Genomic DNA, 24,540 nt, shown 5'->3' on the forward strand with positions numbered 1-24,540 from the left:
CCTGTGTCTTGTCATGTTTTCCTGTTTATTTTGAAAGTCCAGTTTCCATGTCTTTGTGTTTTAGTTTACATTTCCTGTGCATCATTATGTTCATCCTAGTCAGCTGTGTCTCCACTTCCCCTGATCACCTCATGTGTGTATTTAAGTCATGTGTCTCTTACTGTTCATTGTCGGGACGTCTGCCAATTTCCCTCATATCATCTAGTCCCAGTCACAGTCTGAGTCATACTCATAGTTTTACCTTTTGTTATCATAGTCAGTTATAGTTTCTCATAGTTATTCTTGGTGTTTCATAGTTTCATGTTTTCAGCTGAAATAAAGGCTCGCCTTCTGTTTGCAAACCAGCTCCTTCCTCCAGTGTCTGCTTTCGGGTCCGCTCTAACAAACACACCGGCACATCTCGCCGTGACACATGTCCAGTTATTTACAAATCAGTACCTATTATCCGTGACCTACTCCTACATAATGCTGGTGTCATCAAAGTAAGCATCTGTCACGCTACGCTTATCTGAGTTTAGCTGCACTAAACCAAGAAAACAAAAGATTGCTGAGATCTCAAAGTCAAAGTAGAGCTGCTTATAGATTCTTGGCTGGTTTTACTAACTTCATGACTCCACTTACCAGCTGATCACTTTCATTCAGAGTGAAATATCGAACAAAGTGTTTACAGTCTTGTTTGAATCAAAGATGATGAATGACTAGCGAGTGTGGTAGCGACTTTTCGTCCAGAGCCACCGACAGCTCAATTTTACTTACTTAAACTTCTATGTTAACGTTTGTTTACTATAGTGATGTCGAGAAGTTTCCTCCAGTACCACCTTGAGGTTTGTGTTTCAATCAAACAGTAAACTAAATAATATAAATGTCAAATACTGCGTTTATCGAATCTACGTATGTTAGCATGCTGACAATAAGAGTTAGCTTAAAGCACAGCTATGCTAAAGTATACTTCTATGCCCATTACAACATTTATGTTCTCAGTTTGCAACACTTTTTTCTAAAAATGTCACCACGCTTTCAAATGACAAAATGGCTTTGGTGCTGAGAAAAAATATTATTGTAACTAAAAGAAAAGAGCATCATAAGCATATACTGAGAGAATTACACCACGTCTGTCTGGAAAACACTAAAGGAAACTCTGGAATTCTTATGTGGAAACATCTTTTTCCCTTCTCTCCCTCTCGCCACCTGAGTTTCCCTACTAATTAAATTTTACACCAAAGTCTTCCTTTCTTGTGGTGTTGGTGGTGCAGCAGCAGCGGTGCGGTGCTGTGAACAGTGGATGGATCACGAGCGGTGTGGAAGAGCTGTGAAAGACAAAGGCACGACAGAGAAAACAGGTAACAGCATGTCCAGCGGACTGAGAGCTGATGGGAGAGAGGCAGGGGGGCGGGGACGCAAGATGGGGCCCTACCTCCCGTGATCATTGAACTTATTAACCCTAGCCACCGTTAATGGGTGGTCGTGGTCGGTGGCGGTGTGGGGTTTTAAAAAGGGACACACAGAACATGCTGGAAACTCTGTACCTTTCAGTGTGCCGTCAGAGAGGGCCCAACTCACCCCCGGAACCAATAAATCTAGAGGAATGAGAGCATGTTAGTCAGGCAGAGGCCGAAGAAAGCGAGAAAGGAAAGATGGCTGAAAGTTAGAGACAGAAGAGAGTCAAAGAGATAGAAAGAGGGAAAGAGGGATGGAGTAAGGCTTAGAAGGTAGCGATGAAAGGTTAAGCTGGTTTGTGTGCCTATGGTTATTTTCGTCTTTCCAGAGATTCTGAGTCCAGTTCTTTGGATGAAAAACGTTCACATGTCACAAACCAAAGGTTTCAAAAACACCCGCTTTACAAATTGTCGAGTTACAACTGCAACTGTTATGAGCAACTTTTCATTTTCGTATTGCCGTTTTACTAAGGAATCAACTGCCCTTTAGCCACCCTAAAGACCAAAACAAAAAAGCATCCTGGCAAAAAATACTGAGCCAGAAATTAAGAAGAGAACCGTTTCAATGAAAAAAAATCAGAGAAGGAGAAAAAAAAAGCAGGGAAAGAAACTCAGAGATGTAGAAGAAGACGAGTTAAAAGGGCCTCTTGACATATACTGTGTGTACACGTAGACTGTGTGTGACAGGGTCGGGGGTGAGTTTCTTGATTGGATGTGATAGCCTTGGCGGACACCTCCTGTAAAAGCAAGATCAATTTCCATCTGTATTTCTCAAGAGCTCGACGGAAACATTCCGGTTATCAAATAAAATTATATATATATAAAAGAAATGAAAAGGTTTGGGTTTTTTGCCTTTTGGCTTAAAAAAAAAAGTGTCCACTGCTCCTTGTACAAAATATAGACATATATATAAAAAAGTGCCTTTGGAATAGATTCGGCAAAATACTGTACAGGCATGAGTATAGGCCTCAAATTCCCAAGAAGGGTAATGCTAGCAGAAGCTAGCACTGTTTTGTGGGGTGTAGGAGGCAGTGGAAAGTATTAAAATAGGTAAAAAAAAAAAAAAAAAAAAAAGCAGTTTGTCATCAACTCCTATACAGCCGGAGGTGAGGGTGGGACAGGCGTGAAATTAGCTCTAACTCCTTCGCAAATCTCACAAGCTACAGCTGAAACTCTTCCTCCTTTTCTTCCAGATTTTGGTCTATCCCTGCTCCTCCGGCTGTACTAAACCGCATGCAGAAGAGAGGAAGGGAGGGGGGGTCATCTCCTTTTCGGGCCACGGTGATGAAATCATTGACTCCCCCTCCCTCTAGCTCTGTATACCCACCACCATGCAAGCCCCATCTGTCAGCACTCACTGGGCATGCTCCAAGGGGCCATCCCAAGCACGGTGTCTACGGTAGACCAGGCAAGTTAAGGGAGGAGGGAAAGGGTGGCGGCTAACTCCAGCGGTCATCAGTCCTAATTCTGCGAGCCTGCCGATTGTGGGAGCTTTTCTTAACATCCAGCTTGATTAATTATTGCTGGGGTCGAAGAAAAGCCTCCACAGCCTGCAGCAGACTCAACAGAGCCAGAGCAGGTGACCACCAGACTGGGTTAAGAATTCTTTCCATTTTACTCACGGTAAAAGGGAAAGAGGATGGTCGAAGGAAAGGGAGTTCTACCGCAGAGTAGCAACTATATTTGATACTAGCTCACTAATTGCGTTTTTCCGTATTCGGCCAAATCAAATTAAAAAGCAAAAAGGAAAAAAAAAGGCTCAAGCTCGAATCAAGCAGGACTCAGAAAGATGTGGAAAGACTACCGACCAGCCAGCTCCTTCTCCTTACTCCGTCTCTTTTTCTCCATGCGTTTCAGTCTCTTCTCCTCCCTGCGTTTGGCCTCCTCGGCCTCCTGGTGGCGCCGGCATTTATGGAAGTTCTCCACCACCACGCCTACAAACATGTTGAGCACGAAGAAGGCGACGATCAGGAGGAAGGAGATGAAGTAGAGCAACATCCATGGGTTGTAGTTCATTATAGGCTGAAAAACAACAGAAAAATCAGGAAGGACGTTAATTCAGGCTGGCTGCAAACCCGGGTCAGACACAATCAGGTTAGATCAGCTGATGTTGATGCCCGCCCACGTCAGCTGATGGCCCAGGTAATCGAACTAGCAAAGCTGCTTTACCTTACTCACAAGTGCTTTGTAGCTGCAACCTGCTTTGCAACCTCCTCCTTTCATACTGTATCTGACGTCTTCAGTGTCTTATTCTATTGTCATTGCTGCCTGCTCTGTTCTGTGCAGGGCTCTTGCTGCAGACGGAAACATCAATCTTCTTTTAGCTCTATGTGGAGGATTTTTTTTTTTACATTAAGAAGTCTTCATCACTCATTCTAAGTAATGACTGCCTGCCAGGTACGGCTGTATTAGACGAAATCCAGAAATTATATTGAACAGCCAAGGGACTTGCCAACATTTTGTGTGCGCAATTTAACATTTACCTGTTGGTCAACTCCCACAGCATCAAGCCCATCGTACATAATGTCGACCCATCCATCTTTTGACGCCAGCACAAAGAGAGACATCAAGGCCTGAGAAAGGATGACAGGGTTGAAACGTAAACACGGACTAAAGTTAAAAATCGTTGAAAAACGTGATCAGCATCATCAGTTTTTTTTATTCATGCATCTGTCCATCAGGAATCTTGACATTTCGAATGTCTTACTTGTCCTAGGTTGTCAAAGTTGTACTTGTGTCTGACCCACTTATTGCTGGCTTGCAAGCAGTCTGACTTATTGGTGATGTTCCTTACATCCTCTCCTTGACAAATGAAGAATTTTCCCTTGAAAAGCTGAGGAGAAAACACACACACACATACATTTGAACCACCACAAAAACACTGTTAAGTTTGTATGGCTTATAGGTGACCCTGCTGTGATTGGACTCCAGGTTTTGAAAGCTTTAGTTCAACCCTGAGAGTATGTGTTTCATATTACACGATTTAGGGTGATATGGGACTTTGCAAAGTGTGTATGCTCTTTACTGAAGCTATAAAAAGCTCCAAAAGCACATCGACACTGAGCGACAACATATGGATCGGTAGCGTTGGGAACACTGGAGGTTGAATTCTGCACTTCATGAGTGAATATTCCAACTGCTGCCTCATGGTGTCATAACAGCCATTAACCCTTTATGACCTTACTTTACTTGGACAGATGGTTAAAGGACATTAATGTCCTGATGGCAGACAAACAGGAGTTGGAACTACACCAAGGCCACAGAGCTTGTTGGTATGGATTGATCCTTGGGCTGTTAGCCATGAAAACTCATTGCGGCCACATAAGCATACATAAGCGTCCAGGCCTATGAGTTATAAGTCGGACAGTGCATAAAAAAATAGCTGTTTTTCTGATAGCCCTTCCAGATGTACATACACCCAAGGTGGTTCGGGAGAGGGTGGAGACCTGCGCGAGCATTCAATCACATGTCAAATTGCTCAAGCAGGCTTACAGAGTCTTCTCATTAGGTCTGTGCGTATACTCTCCATTTCCCCCTCCCCTCTCACCTGTACTCCCAGGATGCCAAAGATAATGAAGAAGGCACAGCAGATGACCACGATGTTGCCGATGGGCTTCAGGGACGACATCAGGGTCTCTACCACCAGCTTCAGGCCCGGGGCTCTGCTGATCACGCTGGAACATGGCACACAATGAGGCATTAGTGCACTATGTGTGTGTGGGGGTTTGTGCAGGACACTCTTAGGTCAGTTACTGTGCAGCTCACACCAGATGGAGAATGGATGCCTGCAGCGATCCAACCCGCAACCTCATCATGCCCCCTACCCCCCAGGCCTTCACTTCAGGCACTTTTAGACACGCACGCAGCCCCTCCCTCCATCGCAGTTTGTTTATTTGCTGTGTCTCTCATTTGCTCCCTCTTTTCTTTTCTTTAAAAACACATCTCTTTGCTTATTGCAGTCAAAGAAACAGAGTCTTCTAATTAAGCTACTGGACTGATGAGGATGGTTCATTAGCACCAGCAGGGCACCTGGCACTGCACTGCACAGCAGCTGTGCTTCTCTGACAGGGAGAAACTCAATACACAGATACTACACGGAACCTAACGGGTAACGCGCTCGCCTGCACGGGCTTTCTCTTCAAGCAAGCACTAAACATATGAGGTGATCAGGTGATTAAAAAACAAACTGCCACACAGTTTCTCAGCAGCCAAAGCCGCTGAGGCGATAATCTTCTCTGCCACTGTCTATTTGTCTTTGTCTACACTGTATGTTTTTCTCCAGGCTGACAATTGAGTGATAGAACAGTCGATAGCACATTAAGAGAAGACATGAGATAATAAGGAGCCAAGACTGACCAAGGTCGCAGTGATCAATAGCCCTGATCAGAGAATTACAAGTCAGTGGCTGCCCTTTTTTTCCTGCCTGCACTTCACTGCTTTTTGCTATTTTAACTATTTGTTTATTGAATGTTTCAACCATTTGTGTGTGTATGTGCCATTTGGTCTAAAGTTAGGGAAGACAGGTGTAGCTATTAGATGTGGTATAAGGCTTAACCTCAGCTACTTCACTAAACTGAACTTCTCCATTCGTTTTCTATTATCAGCGCCTCTTGGAGTATATTTCTAATCTGACAAAATAAGAAGGCATGATTTGTATTAAAGACTACCCAGCAGGCTTGTGCTTCATTTTCACCGAGTTAAACAGTATATCTGTGAGTTACAACTATAAAGATTATGGCTATAGCATGCTAAAGAAACTTGTTTGCATTAGCACCTTTGTGCTCCACACTGTAGTCTAAACATGGCTGCGTCTGGATGCAAATAAACAAACATGGCAACAACCAAATGTTGAAGCTTCAACATGTGAGTACAGAAACCAATCGATGTCACAGCCTCAAAACATGTCAGAGGAGATTGCTTTAATCAGCGTAGACATATTTATTGCCAGTATTCACAGCAGATTCTTTCTTTAGGCAAACAGGAAATGGGACGTGTTGTCTAAAAAAGGTTAATCTAGCAGAGCGAGGGATCTCAAATCTGAGAATCTCTTTAAGAATCTCTTTGCAATGTTTGAATTTTTACATGTTATTGGCTATAACTTTGCATCTAGGGCAAAAATTTGAAATTGATTTATTTGTCTTTGGTGTCTTTCTGGTGTAAATAGACACTGTTGTTAAAAGTGAAAAACCTTGTGGTGGCTGGTAGTGCTCCCTCACATTGTGGTTTCCACTCACCATCTTCAAAAGAACACCCCAGGTCCTGTTCACATTTGGTCTTAATATTTAGTGGTTCAGTCTCTGTGAGAGTCCAAAATACTGTAATGTGCTCAGGACCAAAGTGGCTCCAATGTGTTTGACTCACTGCCATAATAGGCTGAGGCTCCACATCTGGCCTATAGAGGGCACTAGTACTCAAGGAGTGCAACTGTGAATGTCTCCAGGGAGTCATTCTCCTGTTCTTTGACAGCATGTTTGCATTCAGTCCCTTGGCAATGACACTGATCAAAGTCCAGTTTCAGTCTGTAGTCATTTCTGGTAAAAAAAAAAAAAAAAAAAAAAAAAAGACCAAATGACGTCCAGGTTTTACTCATATTTCTTTTCATGGTGGATTTTAAAGCATTTGATTAAACTTATTCCATTTACCTACTTAAATTTACCAAGTGACTTTATTAACTTTTTACTACAGTTTTACTAAACTGAATAGGACACAGAGCAATGCTTGGTTTCCACCAGAAAAGTTGTTAAGAGTCATTGCTTTCAGGAGTTAACAGACTAGCATCCACCCAACAATACTGCATGCTGTGTGGCAGCTGTGTGTCATGTAGCTTCAGCTCTAACTGCGCAGTGCTTTAGACACACTGCTGCTGCTAGTGCCAGGAGAGAGATGGACTGTGGGGAAACAGTTTAGCCCTCAGTATTTAGTAAATATTAGACGTTCAGCCGAAGAAAAGACGTTAAGTTACTTGCATAATATTAGCTTAGTTCTTTTCAACTTTTTAAAACTTAACTAAGTGTAAATAACACTTCCAAGCACCATCCAACCATTTTCTTCCAATAATCTAATTCAGGGTCACGAGGCAGGGCTGGAACCTATCCCACCTGTAATAGGCAGAGAGTAGGGTGCACCCTTCAAGTAGAAGAAAAGTCCATTTACCATGGAAGGACAGACAACTCATAACGTTCAGATCTCTGAAAAGACACGTCTATTTTGAAATACACATAACCGACCTATTCAAGTGGTTGTGTGTTGAGTAGCCTGAATAATTGAACATTTTTGACCAGTTTGCTGTAGTTCCCGCACACTGCTGAGTCGCATATGAACACCTCAGACGAGCCTCTGTACCTTTTCACGTCCTTTCAAACCAAACTCTAACAAGTACGCTGAAGTGAAAAGGCTTATTAAGGAGAGAAACTATGGAGAGACGAGGCTCTCACTCTAAGTCAATACACTCTGATGATGCGGTACATGAAGGACACGCTGCAGTGGGCTTCTCTCCGTTATGTCTATTTGCATATGGCACAAAAAGGAGGATGAGGGGAAGCTGAACGGAGAGAGCAGAAGGAGAGAAAGAAGTTTGCTTTGTCTGATCTACCTTCTGCATAATTTCATGGCGGTGTCCTTGTTTTGCACCGCACAAAGGAGCAATGAGGAGCGTGCCACGATCCTCACCACCTGCACACATGCACCACCCATCTCTCTCTCTCCCACTTCCTCTCCTTCCACCACCAGCTTATTCCTCACACGGAGTAAAGGGAACAACAAGTAGGGCAATAAGTGGCAGCCGTACTCCCACAGTGCAAACACTGGGTGTAATTAAGCGACGCCGAGAGATAGAAATAGGGAACAGAGGGAGGAGAGGAGGGCTGGTGAGTTGCAGGAATACAGAGGGAATAAAAAATGAGGCAGCTCTTCTTTTCTTGCTTTTTTTCTCACTTTTTTTTTGGTCAGAACTTTGCCTGTCACTCCACCTAGCTCTGTGAATTTTCCTCTCCTTTTCAGCCCCCAGCTGGCGTTCCTCATCATCGCTTCAGCCCAATCTCTCATTGTGCTTACGGAAATGCAAAAGAAAGACAGTGACATATCACATCGCAGGGTTAGGCACTTGTAATTATATGTTATAAGTCAATTAGGCCACCAGCATTGAGGTAATTACATCATCATCAACTGACGGATGTGCTCAAAAGGCTGATCCGATCGAGGTCAACCGCAGCAGGGGATTCATCGATAAAAGCAACCTGCTGGCTCTCTCTGACCTCGACACTCCGGTCTGCCTGCGATGGAGCTCGGTGGCGGCTATAACTAATGATGAACGTGGAGAGGGTTTTGGGGTAGGGGTTTCTAGGTTGCACCTTAATTGTCAATGAGCTGTAGGTGCTGTGGGGTGACATAAAAGTGCCACTCGATGACATGGGGGGTGTTAACTCGCGGGACCTCCCCGAGGACTGCCCTCAGCTCAGGTAGTGGGCTTGATGAATGACTGCAGAGGTGTGTGCGTGCTCCCTGTTAAACAAAGCCGATGCATCATTCTGTCACATGCACAGATGCACACAACACACATGCGCGTGCAATGAATGCTATCATTAATATCTCTAATGAGGAGGAAACAGCAACAGACTCCTGCGTAACGCCTGTTGCAGTAAAACTCATCCAACGTACACGGCTAGTTTAGAGCAACCGCTTCACCTTATCGCACTTAAGATGTGCAAAGTGCATATTGTAACTAAGTATTGTAGCCTTAAAACTTGGTCGTCTAAGTTGCTACAGCTTTTTAGGCCCTGAGGACATGAATGATTGTTGATTGAGTTTTCTTCTCATATCGGCGTCGGCAGCTCTGATGCTGCCTGCGTGAACCCCCATGTGTCACCGCGGTGCCGGAGGGGAAAACACAGACGAGTTCATATTTAATTAAAATACCCAGTGAGTGTGAGTTTGCCACAGTTGAATTGGGGTGATAACAAGCTGATATTGAAGGAAATTCTGTAGCTTTATGAAGCCGTGCCTGTTTTCTGGTGTGTTTGGGGAATTTGGGGGACTAACTGATTTAATGTTACAGTTTGGAAGTTTTACACATACATTATTCTGGTTGAGCGGTTGCTGTAATTTTTTATTTAACAAACTGGCAAAATGGTAATGACATGTTCTAGTAAATATTTTTAAAAGGGCCCTGTTGTGCTCATTTCCTGCTTCATAATTTTATTTTTGGACTCGACTAAAGTAGCTTTGCATTGAGTCATGATTGGAAAACAATCATTTGTCTCATACCGGGGCTTGGCGCAGCTATTCAGTTGATTTTCTGTTGGAACCAAGTCATTTTAGCTCCTTTCCCCTTCCCTTTAAGCCAGTTTTCTTCTGATTGGCTGCCCCTTGTAAACAGAAGGTTTGAACAGCTGGTGGGTTGGGCTTCTGCACTTAAAACAGTCTTAATACAGGAACAAATAAGGAAAAAAACTCTGGAACTGAGCAGCAACCTCCATGTGACTAAGAAGAAATTGGTGGTTGCCCGTGAGATTGATTATTTTCATTTATTTATTCATATTGTTGTCGGTGACCAAATGCAAGTAGTTGTGGCTACCAGACCTAAGTGGTGACCTTGAGCTTGAGGATGCAACACCTACAGGTGGCAACAACTTTCAATCACAAGGTGATTGTTCTTGTTTCTCGCGTTGGAGGCAACCTGTTTCCAAATATTTAGGATCCTAACCCAACTGACACATCACTGTCATCCCGATTGATTCAGTCTGAATCAATCTGCCCCTATTAGCTGAACTAGGGGACACAACTTATGTGGTTACTGACTCTTTGTATTCTTGTTGTATTCAGAGACATGTTGAAGCAGCAAGCATGCCAACCATTCTGCAGTTAAACCGCTGACCTTCAACAACTACCTCAGTACTTCTAGAGGACTTTCTGAATTTCAGTTTCAAATCTGTGAGGTTCATGTGAATTTTAGACATCAATAGATTTGGATTTTCACTGATATATCATGGTTAATCACTGTATCCACAAACTGATTCGATGTAGTTGCCAAATTGACGCCACTGCCCAACCATTCTATTGCTTACTGATAGCAAATTGACTCTTGCTGTTTTATTGTGGTTTTGACACATCAAAGTCACTTTGAACATAGCAGCTGACAGCACGTGGGCACAGTCCTGATGACCATCTTTGAAGCAACCCATTTTAAAGGCAACGCTATGCAAGATCATAAGTAGTAATAGTTTTTTGTTGCACTATGGTACCCAACCACTGTTTTCTCTAGTGTCATTTCAGCCTAAGTAAGGACTCAGCAGTTACTTTGGCTGAAAGTTAAAATCTGATATTAAGAATCTTACCAGCCATTCATACATTTCTTGTGCTTATTCTGTTCTCCAAATATGTAATTTCAAGAAGTCACCTTGAAATCTCACATTAATCTGATGGCAAGTCAATGCACCGAAACCTATTGTATTCTATTCCATTCTCAGACAAATAACACTAAATTGTCCTGATACTGGGTCTTTCTGTGTTTCCAGACTTGTTTGTTGGAATATTCTGTGTGATTCATAGTTTCATGGTTATATTTACGTTGTGTATAAAGTATGCTTCAGTTAGCCTTCAGTTCTTAGTCATCTTAGAGTTTTCAGTGCATCGTCTTCCCCTGTGTTTAGTCAGCCTTGTCTTCATGTTTGTTTATCTCTTGTCTCCATTGTTGCTGTCCCCGTATCTGTTTCTCTGTAGACTTTTTTTCAGTTTTTCTGTAATTATGTCCTCAGTCTCCCTCTGCTCGTGGTCACGTCGTCAGCTCATACTGTGTGTTTTTTTTAATTTTTCTGCGAGTTCCTTTTTTTTTAGTAGTTTACATGTTTTCTAGTTTCCGGTTCCTAGTACCTAATTTTGTTTTTTGTATTTCCTTTGAGCCTCTAGATTTGGCAATAAAACTGCTTTTTAGTTAATTATCTCTGTCTCCAATGGCTGCACCTGGGTCCTGCCCAACCTAAATAATCCAGCTTCTGCACTATGTAGCAGCTATCAGTGGTCCTGCATCTTATGCGATTTGTTTTTTATGCTTAAATAGAGAGGAAAAGTTAGCTAGTTAGCTTGTTTAGTAAACACGTGAGGGAGTATGATTTGACAACTAATGTTGATGTCCATACAACGTCCTGTTAATGTTTGAAATGATCTGTGCCAACACAGCTACAGGCATCACTGCTCTGCGTCTGCATCTTCCCAATGAGGCTGGATTAAGCTTTTAGCACTTCAGTATTAGTTTTAGTAGTAGCTAGCTTCAAGAAGCACAATTTTTTGCTGATAATTGTTTCGCTTCTGAAGTCAGTGTTGTCATCTTCCAAGCAACAGTTTTAAGTACAGAGTACACTATAATCAGACTATACCGTATAAACCAGAGCAGCAAACTTATAGCTTAATATAGCCTTTAAAGCTGCGCTCCTTCTTATGGATTAAAAGTTAATAAATTAAAAATGATTTTTGGTATTTCTTTCCTTTAATTCATCTGCAGCCTCAGCAGAGAAGAGAACCAAGCTCCACAGCTCAGCTCTTTCTTATTCTCTTCTTCTCTTCCTGTCTTTTCTCTCTCCTTTGCTTTCTGCCTCTCTTTGTATCGAGTCTAGATCTGCCCATCGTTCCCTGCCATTCTGCATCTCCGTCAAACTGGTGACATCATGCCTGAAGGAAATTGTTGCCCTTTGCTCCTAAAAATATTTCCCCCAGACTCAAAATGGGTCCAATTTCCTCTTGTAATTGTTTCATATTTTTTTCTAATCTGACTTTAAAACCGTTGCTAGCCCTGTTAATACAAACTCAGCTGTCATCTGAGGATTAAATAAAGCAGGGCGTATAACAGGAAGACTTAAAGAGGATTCAGCGGCATTTAGAAACAGGTGAATCTCTTCAAGCATTTAGTTTGTCACAGTTGCACCAAATTTAATTAGGAAGCCACTCATTTGACAGCAAGCTTATACTTTTAATGTCACATTACCATTTCAGTAAGACAGCACCAGGGCTGAAGAAAGACTGATTTTTTTGCATTGAGGGATTTCATTAGTTACAAATTCATCCCACAGTGTGACTGCAAGCCCAAACATATATCCATAATGAATTATCCACAGGAAGATCACGGGCTTTCTAAAAGGGCACTCACAGTGATTCCCCTGCCAAAGCCAGTGCCAATGCAAATGCCAGTGTCAGCGCCAATGGCAATGTCAATGCAAAAGCCAATTCCCTGTTTAGATTCTTCTTTTTCCTTTTTTTTTTTGTTGCAGAGAATAATTATGGATCCACACCAAATTCCACTCGGTCCTTCATCTGCCCATGCTTCACTTCACCAACAAGATCAGTGCAATTCAGCTCAGTAGTTTTGCTGACAAGATTGCACTTTGCAAGAAGTTGCTTATGAATCCTCTAAGGTCTAAGGCAGGGGTGGGGAACTCCAGGCAACTTCATGACATGTTGAGCAGTAATTTTTGGCCATTTGGATGAAGGACACATCTAAAACCTGCAGGACACCGGCCCTTGAGGCCTGGAGTTCCCCCACCCCTTGTCTAAGCTGTCATTGGTGATAACTCATACAAACAGAAAAAAGCCAACACAAATATAAATGGAACACTTTTTAGTGCATGTCAGTAAGAATGGTTACTTCCTTTGTCCCTGATCGAGTAGACTTGAGTGAACAATTTAATAAAAACAAAAGTTGCAAATTCTGGCTAGGATTGGCGTCATCGCCATAATTTAGACCTCAGAGGGTTAATGAGATATCTATTTAAGCCTTTTTTTTAGCAGCATCCGTAACCGTTAAACAGAACATGCACAAACCAGTAACTAGTAAAGATTAGAAGTTAATTACTTGTTACAATAGTTTAAAAGGGACTATATTTATGCCTCAATTTCTCATTCAACCCACACAATCCTCAGTTTGCATTAAAACAGTCTTTGCTGTTGTAGAAGGTTTTACAGTGACTGATAACAGACACTTAACTGTTGTTATGTACTAGTAAACGCTGCTAACACAGATACGATGTGGACATTAGGTTAATCCAGTTTTGAGCATAGTTTCTTTTAAAAAGAACAGCATTGTAGCTACTACACTACTGATGCCTACATGTAGGAACATGAAGAAAACACTACAAACAAACCCCAAACCAAGTAACTTCTGAAGGCTGTAATGTGACAGAAAAGTGATGAAAAAAACAGAACCTGGCCAACTAACTGGAAATTCACCCGGTTTAATTAAACCCAAACATTACAGAACGAAGTCAAAGACGAAAGTAGCGCTTTGAACGCAGGAGAGCAAAAGCAGTCTCGTCAAAACATTTCACTTTCATGTCAAAGGTGAAAGTTAAAAAAGCAAAAGGATGGGGGAAAGAGATCAGTGCTGTTCAGCGGGTAAATTTGGCAGGATGAAAATGAATATTTGATTTTTGTGCTCTTCCCGAGAATGGTGATAAATATTCAAAAGAGGGCAAAGCCTGGAGAGCTCCCCTTCACGAGATGAGACATCCAAGAGGCTGCATGTGTACAAGCACGCACACACACACACACACACACACACACACACACACACACACACACACACACACACACACACACAGAATAGATAAAACTCAAAGCAGTGCAAATATTTGGAAAATACAAAAACGATGTTCAAATCGGTGATTTCTGAATTATTTCCGCTCAAATAAACACAACTGTGAAATTGTGTGCATGCTGACATTAACATGAATGCATGCTAAAATAAATGCATACACACATAGACACACACACTGACACACTTGCATCTCCTTACTGAGACTGAGAGGAAGTTTGTTCCTACTTATTTATGACAACACTTGAAAACATATCGTTTTTACTACTGGAACTATTGAACCAAGGATTTGCAACACTTTTACGTTTGCTGTATTTAAGAGTCTTTCCTATATGTGTCTTTTAACATTGCTCACCAGCTACTGATTATTATTATTTTATACTGTCATGTGAAAAAGGAGGTTTTCGCAGACTTGTATAGAGTCCTGTGAAAAACGAAATACGCCCCATGATTCAAGAGCTTGTAGACCCTTTTTTTCACACTTTCCGCTCACATGATCAACAGGACCTCTAAATAGAAAAAAAAACACTTGGAGTTTAACATATTGGACTCTCCACCTTTTGCTTGTAAAAGTGAAGAAGGTTCTAGGATCTAAGGAGCTTGGAAAGAAAAGTGTCTGGACTTCTTTCATTTTCTTGAAGACGTTTTACCTCTCATCCGAGAAGCTTCTTCAGTTCTAAGAGCAACTGGTTGAGATTATCAAAGCTTCTCAAACAGCCACTTCATAAACGCATGGCACAGCATAGAAGAGCCATCTCGACGGGACAATCTGCTCTCCATCTGCATCTAAAGGACAAAGGTCACTCTTTCAAAGATGCCAACGTTCACATTTTGGACAGAGAAGACAGATGGTTTGAAAGAGGAGTGGAAAAGCCATCTATGTCCACTGTGAACAATCATCTTTGAACAGAGGTGGTGGCTTATGACACCAACTGTCTGCCATCTGTAATCCAGTTTTGAGTTCCCTTCCCAGACGCCTTAACACCCACATCCTGGACCATCTGACCTCAGTAAATCACATGATAGGGTGGGGCTAGGTTTCACAATGAACTCACCCAAAACCTTGGCTGATTGTGACCTACACAGCTTGGCTTGTGTGATTAGGTTGAGGATCAATAGGGGGTCCATGACCCTCTTGACGACACTCCCATAGGGCTTTAAATCTGGGACTCTCCACCAGTTGCTCTTAGAAGCTTCTCAGATGAGCGGTGAAACTTAAAGAAGTCCAGATGCCTTTCTTTCCAAACTCTTTAGACTACGATGAGCTGGATGACTAAAAACCTTCACAGACAAGTTTCTTGGATAAACATCAAACCTAAAGTTCAGTTTCCTTCTTTTTCTCAACCTCTCAAGAGTACCATGACCACACAGAAACTCATTATCTCCATTAAAGTAAGTCTGAGTTGTTGTTAGTCAAAATAACACAAAGTTGGTGTCAACAGTCCTGACAACCACAGATAAACAACTGCATATTGTCTGTGGTTGTTCACGTTCTCAACTATAAGGCATTTACCACAACTGCTTGCTCCAGAAGTACAGTACTGCATACCAGCTTGCTGTGAAGCTCAGATGAAAAAAATGTGCTAATGCATCAAAAGCACCCATATTCATTTTACAGCAGGCCAGGAATATCAGCAAATACGTATATTGATAAGAAGTATTTGAAGCGCCTTGAGGCGACTTTTGTTGTGATTTGGCGCTATATAAATAAAATTGAATTGAATTGATAAGAAGTATTGGTGTCAATGCTGTTATCAATAAAATGCTAACAACAACCATCCCCAGGGGAAGTTATCTATGACGTTCAGTCACTTACCGTAGCGGTCTCAGAGTTCTCAGCAGCCTCAGCACTCTGAGCATGCCCAGGATCTTGGTTTCGGATTGGGAAATGAGAGACACCAGGATGTCAATAACAGAAATCATGACGAGCATCCCGTCCAGAACGTTCCAGCTGCTCCTCAGGTACGCCTTGTCCCCGAAAAAAAAGCCCATAGACACGATCTGGACAGCAAAGAAGACAACAGTATGTTATTATAAAGCAGAAAGCACTGAGTTTAGACTGCCGAGTGCCAGTTTGGTTTGGATATTAGTTCAAATGAATTATTCACCATGAATATAAGTGGCAGACAAATGATACACGAATCAGTAATTTAATATCTATTTTTGTCACTGTGGCTGCAATTTGTTTATCAAGCCAGTGTTCTATTTATTAGGAGTCGGTGCTTAATGTCCCATACGCCCAGCTTATTGACTTAGTGAAGTGACTGTTTGTGTGGCAGTGATGATCATAAAAGCTGCAAGCGCTCCAAACTTCATGTCTATTTCCATAGGTTTCACTCATCACGTATTCTGCTGATGAAGCGATATGCATTCCAGAACATTATTCCCTGAGATCAAACTTATTAAATTAGGCCAAGACAACAGTTTTTGCATCATGCAGTTTCACAATACTCCAACTGAAAAGATGAGAGGTGATAAGATCGTTTGTATAAGTCGATACTAATCAATATAGCGGACAATTAATTAAAAAAGGCTGCTACAGAGGCCTTTGTTTTTGATTTGGACTTGACAAGGCCATTGCGACACTTGACTCTCTTCTTTTTCAGCTGTTCTCTTGTACATTTTCAGCTGTTATATGATAAAGTTTGGGAAGTTCATCTTGTAACCGGAAGGTTGCCAGTTCGATCCCCAGGTCTGTCTGTCTTGGTTGTTGTGTCCTTGGGCAAGACACTTCACCTACCGCCTACTGGTGTTGGCCAGAGGGGCCGATGGCGCGATACGGCAGCCTCGCTTCTGTCAGTCTGCCCCAGGGCAGCTGTGGCTACAACTGTAGCTGCCTCCACCAGTGTGTGAATGTGAGAGTGAATGAATAGTGGAACTGTAAAGCGCTTTGAGGGTCTCGAAAAGCGCTACATAAATGCAATCCATTATTATTATTATTATTGTTATTATAAGCTTTCGTTCTCAAACACATGGCCTCGCATTTGACCCAAGAATACTTTGGCAGTCCTAGGAGTTTATGGTCGACTCAATGGCTGCAAGGTGTTGATGTCCTGTTGCTGCGAATCAAGCCCAAATCATCACCCTCCACCTCCGTGCTTTAGAGCTGAAGCATTTGTGCCAATATTTGATTTTTGCTATATATTATGGCCAAACATTTCCACTTTGGACTTATCTGTTCAAAACACATTGCTCTAGAAATCTTTTGGTTTGTTCAGCTGCAGTTTTCCTCAGCTGTGCTGCCATAGTCTTTTTAGAGTGAAAAGGCTTTCATCTAATAACCCTTCTAAACAAGCCATAATTTTTCAGTCTTCCATGAACTTTTAACATTTAACTGAAGCATGTAGTGACTTTTTAGTTTTTAGGGTTTTTTTTCAGTTTCTCTGAGCATTGCACAACCTTGATATGAATTTACTGGGACATCTACCCCAGGAAGATTAGCAGCTGACTCAAATGGTTTCCCCTTGTGAATAATGTTTCTCACGGTAGAATAATGGACTTGTTTGTAAATTGCCTTATAACCCTTTCAAACAGACAGACCACACAGACCTAAGTCCTCCAGATGTGCAAACTGCCAAACAATGTGCAAACTTCTGGTTTTATGGAGGTGCTCACACTTGCTGATGATCAATTAGTCAAGACCATTTGACTACGTGTCAGTTAGTCTGCCACTTACTTAATTCTGGCTGCTACTTACCCCCTGAATTCCTATGGAAACAGTTACACAGCACTTACTTACTCACACAATGCTTCATTTTCATTAAATAAATAAATGTACAGTAGATGAATATATAATATATAATATTTAAATACAGTCACTGAAAAAGTATAGATGAAAAATTCAGTTGCATTTCATGTAACTGCTAACAGCTCAGTCACCTGAGGGCAACATGGGACATCAACTACACACTAAACATCTGTCAGAAGTCAACAGGCGTAAAAATACAATGTGTAATATTTAACAATGCAATCTATTTTTAATATGAAAGGCTTCCACTCCGTGTTCAGCTGCTTTTAAAAAATTAAATAAAATAAAAACTCCCTCCGAAATGGGGCAATAGACTTATTATAGTATTATAATTGAAACACGAGATAAAAGAGTAGACGCATAGTTGTTTCATTTTTTAAATGCTAAAATCTTTCATGCTAACCATTCGCCACTGTTACATTTTTGCATCACACACAGATTCCCTGAGCATTAGATGATAAAACCAGTGCTCTGTGTGTGCGTATTTGTGTGCCACCCCAACGTTTGTGAGTCGCCGGGACCGAAAATAGAGAAAGAGGCTTTGAATGAGTGACACCGATGAACTTTCCTCCCCTCTGCCTCCGCGAGCTCCTGCCCACGCTGCCATGGACCTCCATTCAAAGCTGGGCCATTTGAATACTGGCGAGACAATCCTCCTCTTAGCATTATGAAACTGCCCTCAGAAGGTGTGCATTCACTGTCTGTTCACCTCTCTCGTTCTCCCCCTCCCCTCCCTCCCCCTCATGCCCACTCTGTTTTCTTTTCTATTATGGAATCGTTCCACTACATGCAGGTATCAGGCAGACTCTGTTATCGCTACAGCTTTGTGTCTTGGAGGTTTTGGGAGTGCGCTTTGGGTTTCTTCCTCTCATGCAAAAATCTTTGTTTTGTTTGCAAACACCAGGGTGTCAAATCATTTTCGTTTAAACTTCAGACCAAAGTTGAGCAAAGTCGCGCTCTCGATGCGAGGCAACCAGTGTTTTCACGGCACCAAAATAACCTGACCTACCAAATATTTTGAGGCACGAGAGCTGAAATCAACTAAGTGAATAAAAACAGGAGTCAGGGATAACTTCATGGGAGAATGAACAGCAGATATTTGAGTCTTTAAAAGGGTAAAAGTAAGTATGGAGTATGCAACATCCTCTCACACAGTGGCTAAAATGAGCAAAGCCTTTCACAAACTTTGCACTGGAGTTTAAAAGGTATTGTTGGCAATTCAGCGTGACTCACCTTTACAGTCATCTCAGTCACAAAGATTGCTGTGAAGATGTAGTTGGACACTGTCAGGAAAACCCGCTCCTGCCAAACAAAAGGGAAAAGGAAAGAAGAGAGTGAGAGAGAGGCTTCGTTGAGCGGAGGTAGTTCTCATGAAATGTTGTGAGCACCTTTTTTTTTTACTCAGTTTGTTGTTTGCTTCTAAGCTGACTAGTGTACAGCTGAATAATGCATGAGAGCTGCTTTCCACATACACTATCTGAAAACATGTTTGTGCAAACACCCCTATTGTACGCTCTCTAATGATAGCTGGCAGGCAATTATAACGTTTACTTTGTATTAAAACAACATGAAATATTGAAACAAGGGATCTGATTTGGTATTTATGCTCACAACCTTATAAGAGCAGTAAAAAAATGTACTCAAATATCTCATAAATCCCCTAGGGGTAAAATTCAAGACAATAAATGAGATCAAATAAAAGAAAAAAAGGAATTTTTGTTTTTTAAAACAATGCAATGATAGAAAAACTCTTCAACTCCCTGAATAAACAGCACTGCACTGGGAACAAGTGGAATAATAACAACAGCACACTTTAAAAAATTGTTCTTTTAAATACAGTTGAATGCTGAAAGCACTGGTGCCTTTGAGGAGTAGCACAGGAATGGTTATTTCAGCTATTTTGTGTTGGTGTACATTACTGTGCAAAAGTTTCGAGTCATCATTCATTTCTTTATTATTCTGTTTCCAAGGAACCTGACTTTCTTCATTTCTTTTTTTAAAGAGTCTTGAATAGTAGTTCTCCAGGCTTTCTGAAGGTCTTTCACAGTTTTCTTTGGACATTGGCTGCTTTTTCACTCAGTTTTAGTCGGGTCCTTTTACCTCATTTTCAGTAATGTTTTGTTTTATTGTGTTTGTTTGTCAAGCCACTTAAACTGACCTATGAATCATTCAATCACAAAGGTGGAATTTTGAGAATAAACTACTATCATGTTAAAAAAAAAAATTATTGGTTCTAAAAACACGTCATATATTACAAAAATAAGCTGTTTCTAGCGATTTCACTAGGAACAGTATTATACTGCAAAGCATATTTTCAGTATAATGTACATTATACTGCACACTGAGCTTTTAACTGCTGACAAATCACACTGTCAGCACTTCACTGTAAGTTAACTGTGAAATTTCTCACAGTGAAACACACACTGCTTGTGTTGAGAAACAACAATTAAAGGCTGAAATTGGCACTTCACCAATTAAACAAGCATGTTGCATCAGATGCTTTATTTTTTCATGAGAGAGTCATTTTCAAAAACAAGCACCATTAATTAGTTGTGTGTATGCACACAATTCAACACCATATCTCCATCTATACACAATCATATCATTGCGCTCCCATGCTCCCCTGTTGCCTGAAGCAGTATCTCTCAGTAGTTTAGTGTGTGCGCATGCAGGAGAGGATGGGAGCCTATTTACTGAGCTAAACAAGGACTGAGGAGAGAAAACAAGCACGAATAAGATCCTTTCACTGAGTGCTTGTTTACCCTGCATCCCCTCTGTCTGAGGAGACATGACCCTGTCCTGCCACTGAATGTACATGTGTGCGTGTGAGCGTGTGTGTGGGTTTAGGTGGCTCTCTTTCCCACGGCCTCCAACTACCATCACACATACTCAGTGGAACGCAAAGTTATGCACACACGTATAAACAGAGATGGCAGTCCTGTGGCGATTTTTCTGAAGTCTCTGAGAACGTCAGGCATGACATCACTGGGAATGCTGTCGTAGCGAGGGTTTATAAATTCCAGTCTTGACATTAGCCATTCCTGTTCTCTGTAAACAAGTGTTCATACCTCCATTCATTACAAAGCAACAGAAATTTTGATGTTAAATTTTAAAGTGTGCGTCACTAACTAAGCTGCAAAAAGTGCAATTTGTTCTCGGTCTAATGTTCAGTTCACTTTTATTTATATAAGATCAAATCAGAGCTACAGTCGCCTAAAGGCTCCTTGTATTGAAAGGTAAAGACCCAACAATAATACAGAGAAAATCCCCACAATCTCACAAACCTTATGAACATGCACTTGGCGACAGTGGGAAGGAAAAACTTCCTTTTAACGGGAAGAAACATTACATAATATATCTCACTTAGCCAAGCACCTTTTTAATGTCTTTTATCTAAGGGGTTTTCACAGTTGCTGTGTTTAGTTTGTTTAAATCAAACTCTGGTTCGTTTTTTCCTTTTGTTGTGGTTCGTTTGTGCAGATGTGAACACAGTAATCACGCTCGGGTGCAGACCAAAAATAACAAACTGGAGGCGGTGGTCACAGCACGTTTTCAAATTAACTCCATAGCAGCTCATTCATGGTGTAAACAGGTGACCAGACCCCGATCTGAACAAACTACCAGGTTCAGTTTACTAGTTTGTTTAAAAAGTCCCATAGCCACAGATACTGTGTGTTCTGGGATGCAGCAAAGTTAGTATAAATTTCCTCTGTGTGAAAACAAACCAAATCACTGGAAAAAGTTAAAGTTTACAAACTCATCAACTGATTTGGGCCAGAGTAAACGAGCTACAGGTGTGAAAACGCCGTAACATTCACACACATTTACACTCCAATGAATACATCAGATGTGTCTGGCCAGATTGGCCAGATGTTTCTAGCCAAAAAGCGGACATAAAGCATAAAGTCGTCCACTATTCTGGACCACAGTATGTGAACTATAGGTGTTTAATGCCCTAAACACACATTTTTAAGAACCCTGTAGAAGAAGAAAGAGCCAACATTTTGTAACTTTTAGTAAAAAATGCAGGTTGCTGCCCACTGTAGATACCAGAAATACAATGGTAATAAATTTGGTGACTGCCAGAGGTGAATTAAATTAGCTAATAAAGCTTGTTTTTGTTAGATACTTTGACTGAGTTAATATTGGGCTACCTTTTAAGTGTTGCAGAGCGTTAATTGCCCTGATGCATGCTCTCAATCACTGAGAAAGGAAATCCCAGAAAGTTGATTCTGTTCATTAGGATTTAGCATTTTCAGTGGGAGAAAACATTTTGTTGTTCATTCAAGGGCCTTCTTCGGTCTGAAGAAGAGACAGCTAAATGTACAAGGTGGGCCATTTATATGGATACACCGTAATAACATGGGAATGGTTGGTGATATTAAAGTCTTGTTTGTGGCACATTAGTATATGTGAGGGGGCAAACTCCTCAAGATGGGTGGTGACCATGGTGGCCAAGAGGGTCATGTGACACATCAAACTTATTGGTAATGTCACAAGAAAAACAATGGTGTGCTTGGTTTCAACATCTGAAAGAATAAAGTTATGTTGAAACCACGCACACCATTGTTTTTCTTGTGACATTACCAATAAGTTTGATGTGTCACATGACCCTCTTGGCCACCATGGTCACCACCCATCTTGAGGAGTTTGCCCCCTCACATATACTAATGTGCCACAAACAAGACTTTAATATCACCAACCATATAGCAAGCTAAATAAAGATATACAGGCAGGCTAAATATAGTGTACTAGCTGCAATACTGCAATTAACCAGTGTCATTTTAGCTAGCTAAATGGCAAAAAAAAAGATGAGTCATCTTTCATTTCACTTGATCATATCATCAAAAAAGATGAGGCAATAAACTTTTGTCTATGTATATTCTCTGGGTCTATTTCTCTACATCTTGGATATATTTTTAGCCTAAGGCAGGACAGTGACAGGAATCCGGGCACCCTCAATAGGAGTAAAGCACCTCCCTGTTGCTTCTTAACCTTCATCTCCGGTGGTGGTGGTGCTGTTATTCGCAGTTCAACACCTGGAATCTTGTTTGCCTGACCACAAGTCTGGTCGCCCCAGGAATCAGACCCAGTTTGAAGTAATGCTAAATATAGTGGCAAAAGCCAGCTATGACCTAGAGGTACTTTGTTTAGCCATATGCCAGTAAAAGCAAAACCCATTACTAAACACTTTCAGTAGGTGATTTACACTGGAAGCCCTTTAGAGGGTCAGTGCCTTTCTTTTCTTTAAAGGAACTCAGTATCATTAGTTATATAATGAACACCGTGTAGTCATGCACATAAAAAAATAAATCTTTCATCACATCCTGTGTAGAGCACCACTTCTATCTTAATTCTGTACTTCTTAAAGGTTTTTGTGGCTGTGTAGTTCATTAAACATACAGCCCAGGGAATATGAGAAGTGTCACAAATGTGGTATTGTCATAGTTTAAAAAAAAAACCCAGACAAATTAATTCAGGCTACATTTTGCATATACTTCACAGAAATTAACTGTTTATAGCCATTTACACCTGTTTACACTGTAAAGAACTAGATATGTATTTTCCCAGCAACATACTGTTGTTGTACTTTTCAGAGGGGCTGCTGTAAAAGTGCTGAAACACAATGTGGATCAATCTGCCTGTGCTGAGAAACAGCAACCAAAGGCAGAAACTGGCATTTCTCTTTGTGTCTAGCGGCACTTCTATTCTAAAGTGGTCTGGAGCGATGACGCGGCCCCTGAAAACTTCGATGGATCGTACATTATCCTGTTCACGCTGATATAATTCAGTTTAGAGCTTTAGACAGTGATGCATTGTCCCCTAGCTCAATTAGAAATAATAAATCATAATAGGTGCTATAATCATCCTCAATCATTTCCACTGAGCTACAGGACGACAGTATCCAGGCAACACACAGCACCAAACCAAAACAGTAATGGACCGCAAGCCAAATGCAATGCGAGTGACATAACTTCCAGGACAATAAGCTAATTATGTAGCGTGCATTCCACGCTAAAATGTTGTGACTGAGACGCTTTATCTCTGACATTTCTATTTAAAGTAAATTACACGTGTTGTCAAGTTGGCGCAGTGGGGTGATGTAGAGCAGGTACTTTCAAAGAGTAGCAGAGTGATAAAATATACATGTTTGGATGTTATAAGCCGATTCACAGTCGGCTTCATTAATTCAAAACAACCCGCAAAGACAAACAAATGGCATCATGCAATGACCACCCAGGCGAATGAGGTCTGTAGCAGTAAGCATCGCAGCTCGCAACTGTAATGACTGCTCATTCACTTGTTTGAGGCTGCTTTCTGTGTCATACATTTCCATCTCATTTCAATAACGACCTCTGGGTGCAGGCCGGACACGGCGGCCACGGCAGGAAGCTGGCGAAATATATGTGCATCTGAAAATACTGCTCTCTGATGTGAATCCTAGAGTGGCTGCTGCGCTGGATTTCGCAGACGTGAGAGGGGAGAAATCAATGCTTGTGTATGTGTGCGCGTTCCTTCTGCCTTGATGAGAACGGGCGGCCTGTGGAGGCAGCCTCCATTTGTTAAACATCTCCTTTCCTGGACATTAGCCACGTACACCAGCCCACGGATAATTGAATCAATTACAACAGTGCTGTCTCCTCCGTGTTTCAGTCGCAAAACAAGCAAAACGCCACGTTCCAGCGAGACTGAACTGCAATTAGGCCGATCCGCGGAACACCTCGCCCAGCGAAGGAAAAAAAACAAAAAAAACCAAACAGTGATAATTATTGTGTTTA

General features: G+C 41.5%; 1 protein-coding gene across 12 annotated transcripts in view; it reads right to left on the reverse strand.

The window, feature by feature from the left end:
- cacna1g (calcium channel, voltage-dependent, T type, alpha 1G subunit) overlaps positions 1–24,540 on the reverse strand; it is a 335,496-nt gene that overhangs the window by 53,001 nt on the left and 257,955 nt on the right. For 7 of the 12 annotated variants that reach the window (XM_026177281.1, XM_026177275.1, XM_026177274.1 and 4 more), the window contains 7 exons: positions 18,995–19,063; positions 15,830–16,014; positions 4,984–5,110; positions 4,144–4,269; positions 3,920–4,009; positions 3,266–3,458; positions 1,527–1,577 (listed from right to left, as the gene is read on the reverse strand). In XM_026177281.1, coding sequence (XP_026033066.1) covers positions 1,527–1,577; positions 3,266–3,458; positions 3,920–4,009; positions 4,144–4,269; positions 4,984–5,110; positions 15,830–16,014; positions 18,995–19,063 — 841 coding nt within the window. Of the gene's footprint in view, positions 1–1,526; positions 1,578–3,244; positions 3,459–3,919; positions 4,010–4,143; positions 4,270–4,983; positions 5,111–15,829; positions 16,015–18,994; positions 19,064–24,540 lie in introns of all 12 variants that reach the window. The other 5 variants (XM_026177284.1, XM_026177278.1, XM_026177276.1 and 2 more) reach the window with 2 other exon arrangements.

The sequence above is a fragment of the Astatotilapia calliptera genome, chromosome 8 (assembly GCF_900246225.1).
Source record: "Astatotilapia calliptera chromosome 8, fAstCal1.2, whole genome shotgun sequence".
Taxonomy (NCBI): Eukaryota; Metazoa; Chordata; class Actinopteri; order Cichliformes; family Cichlidae; genus Astatotilapia; species Astatotilapia calliptera.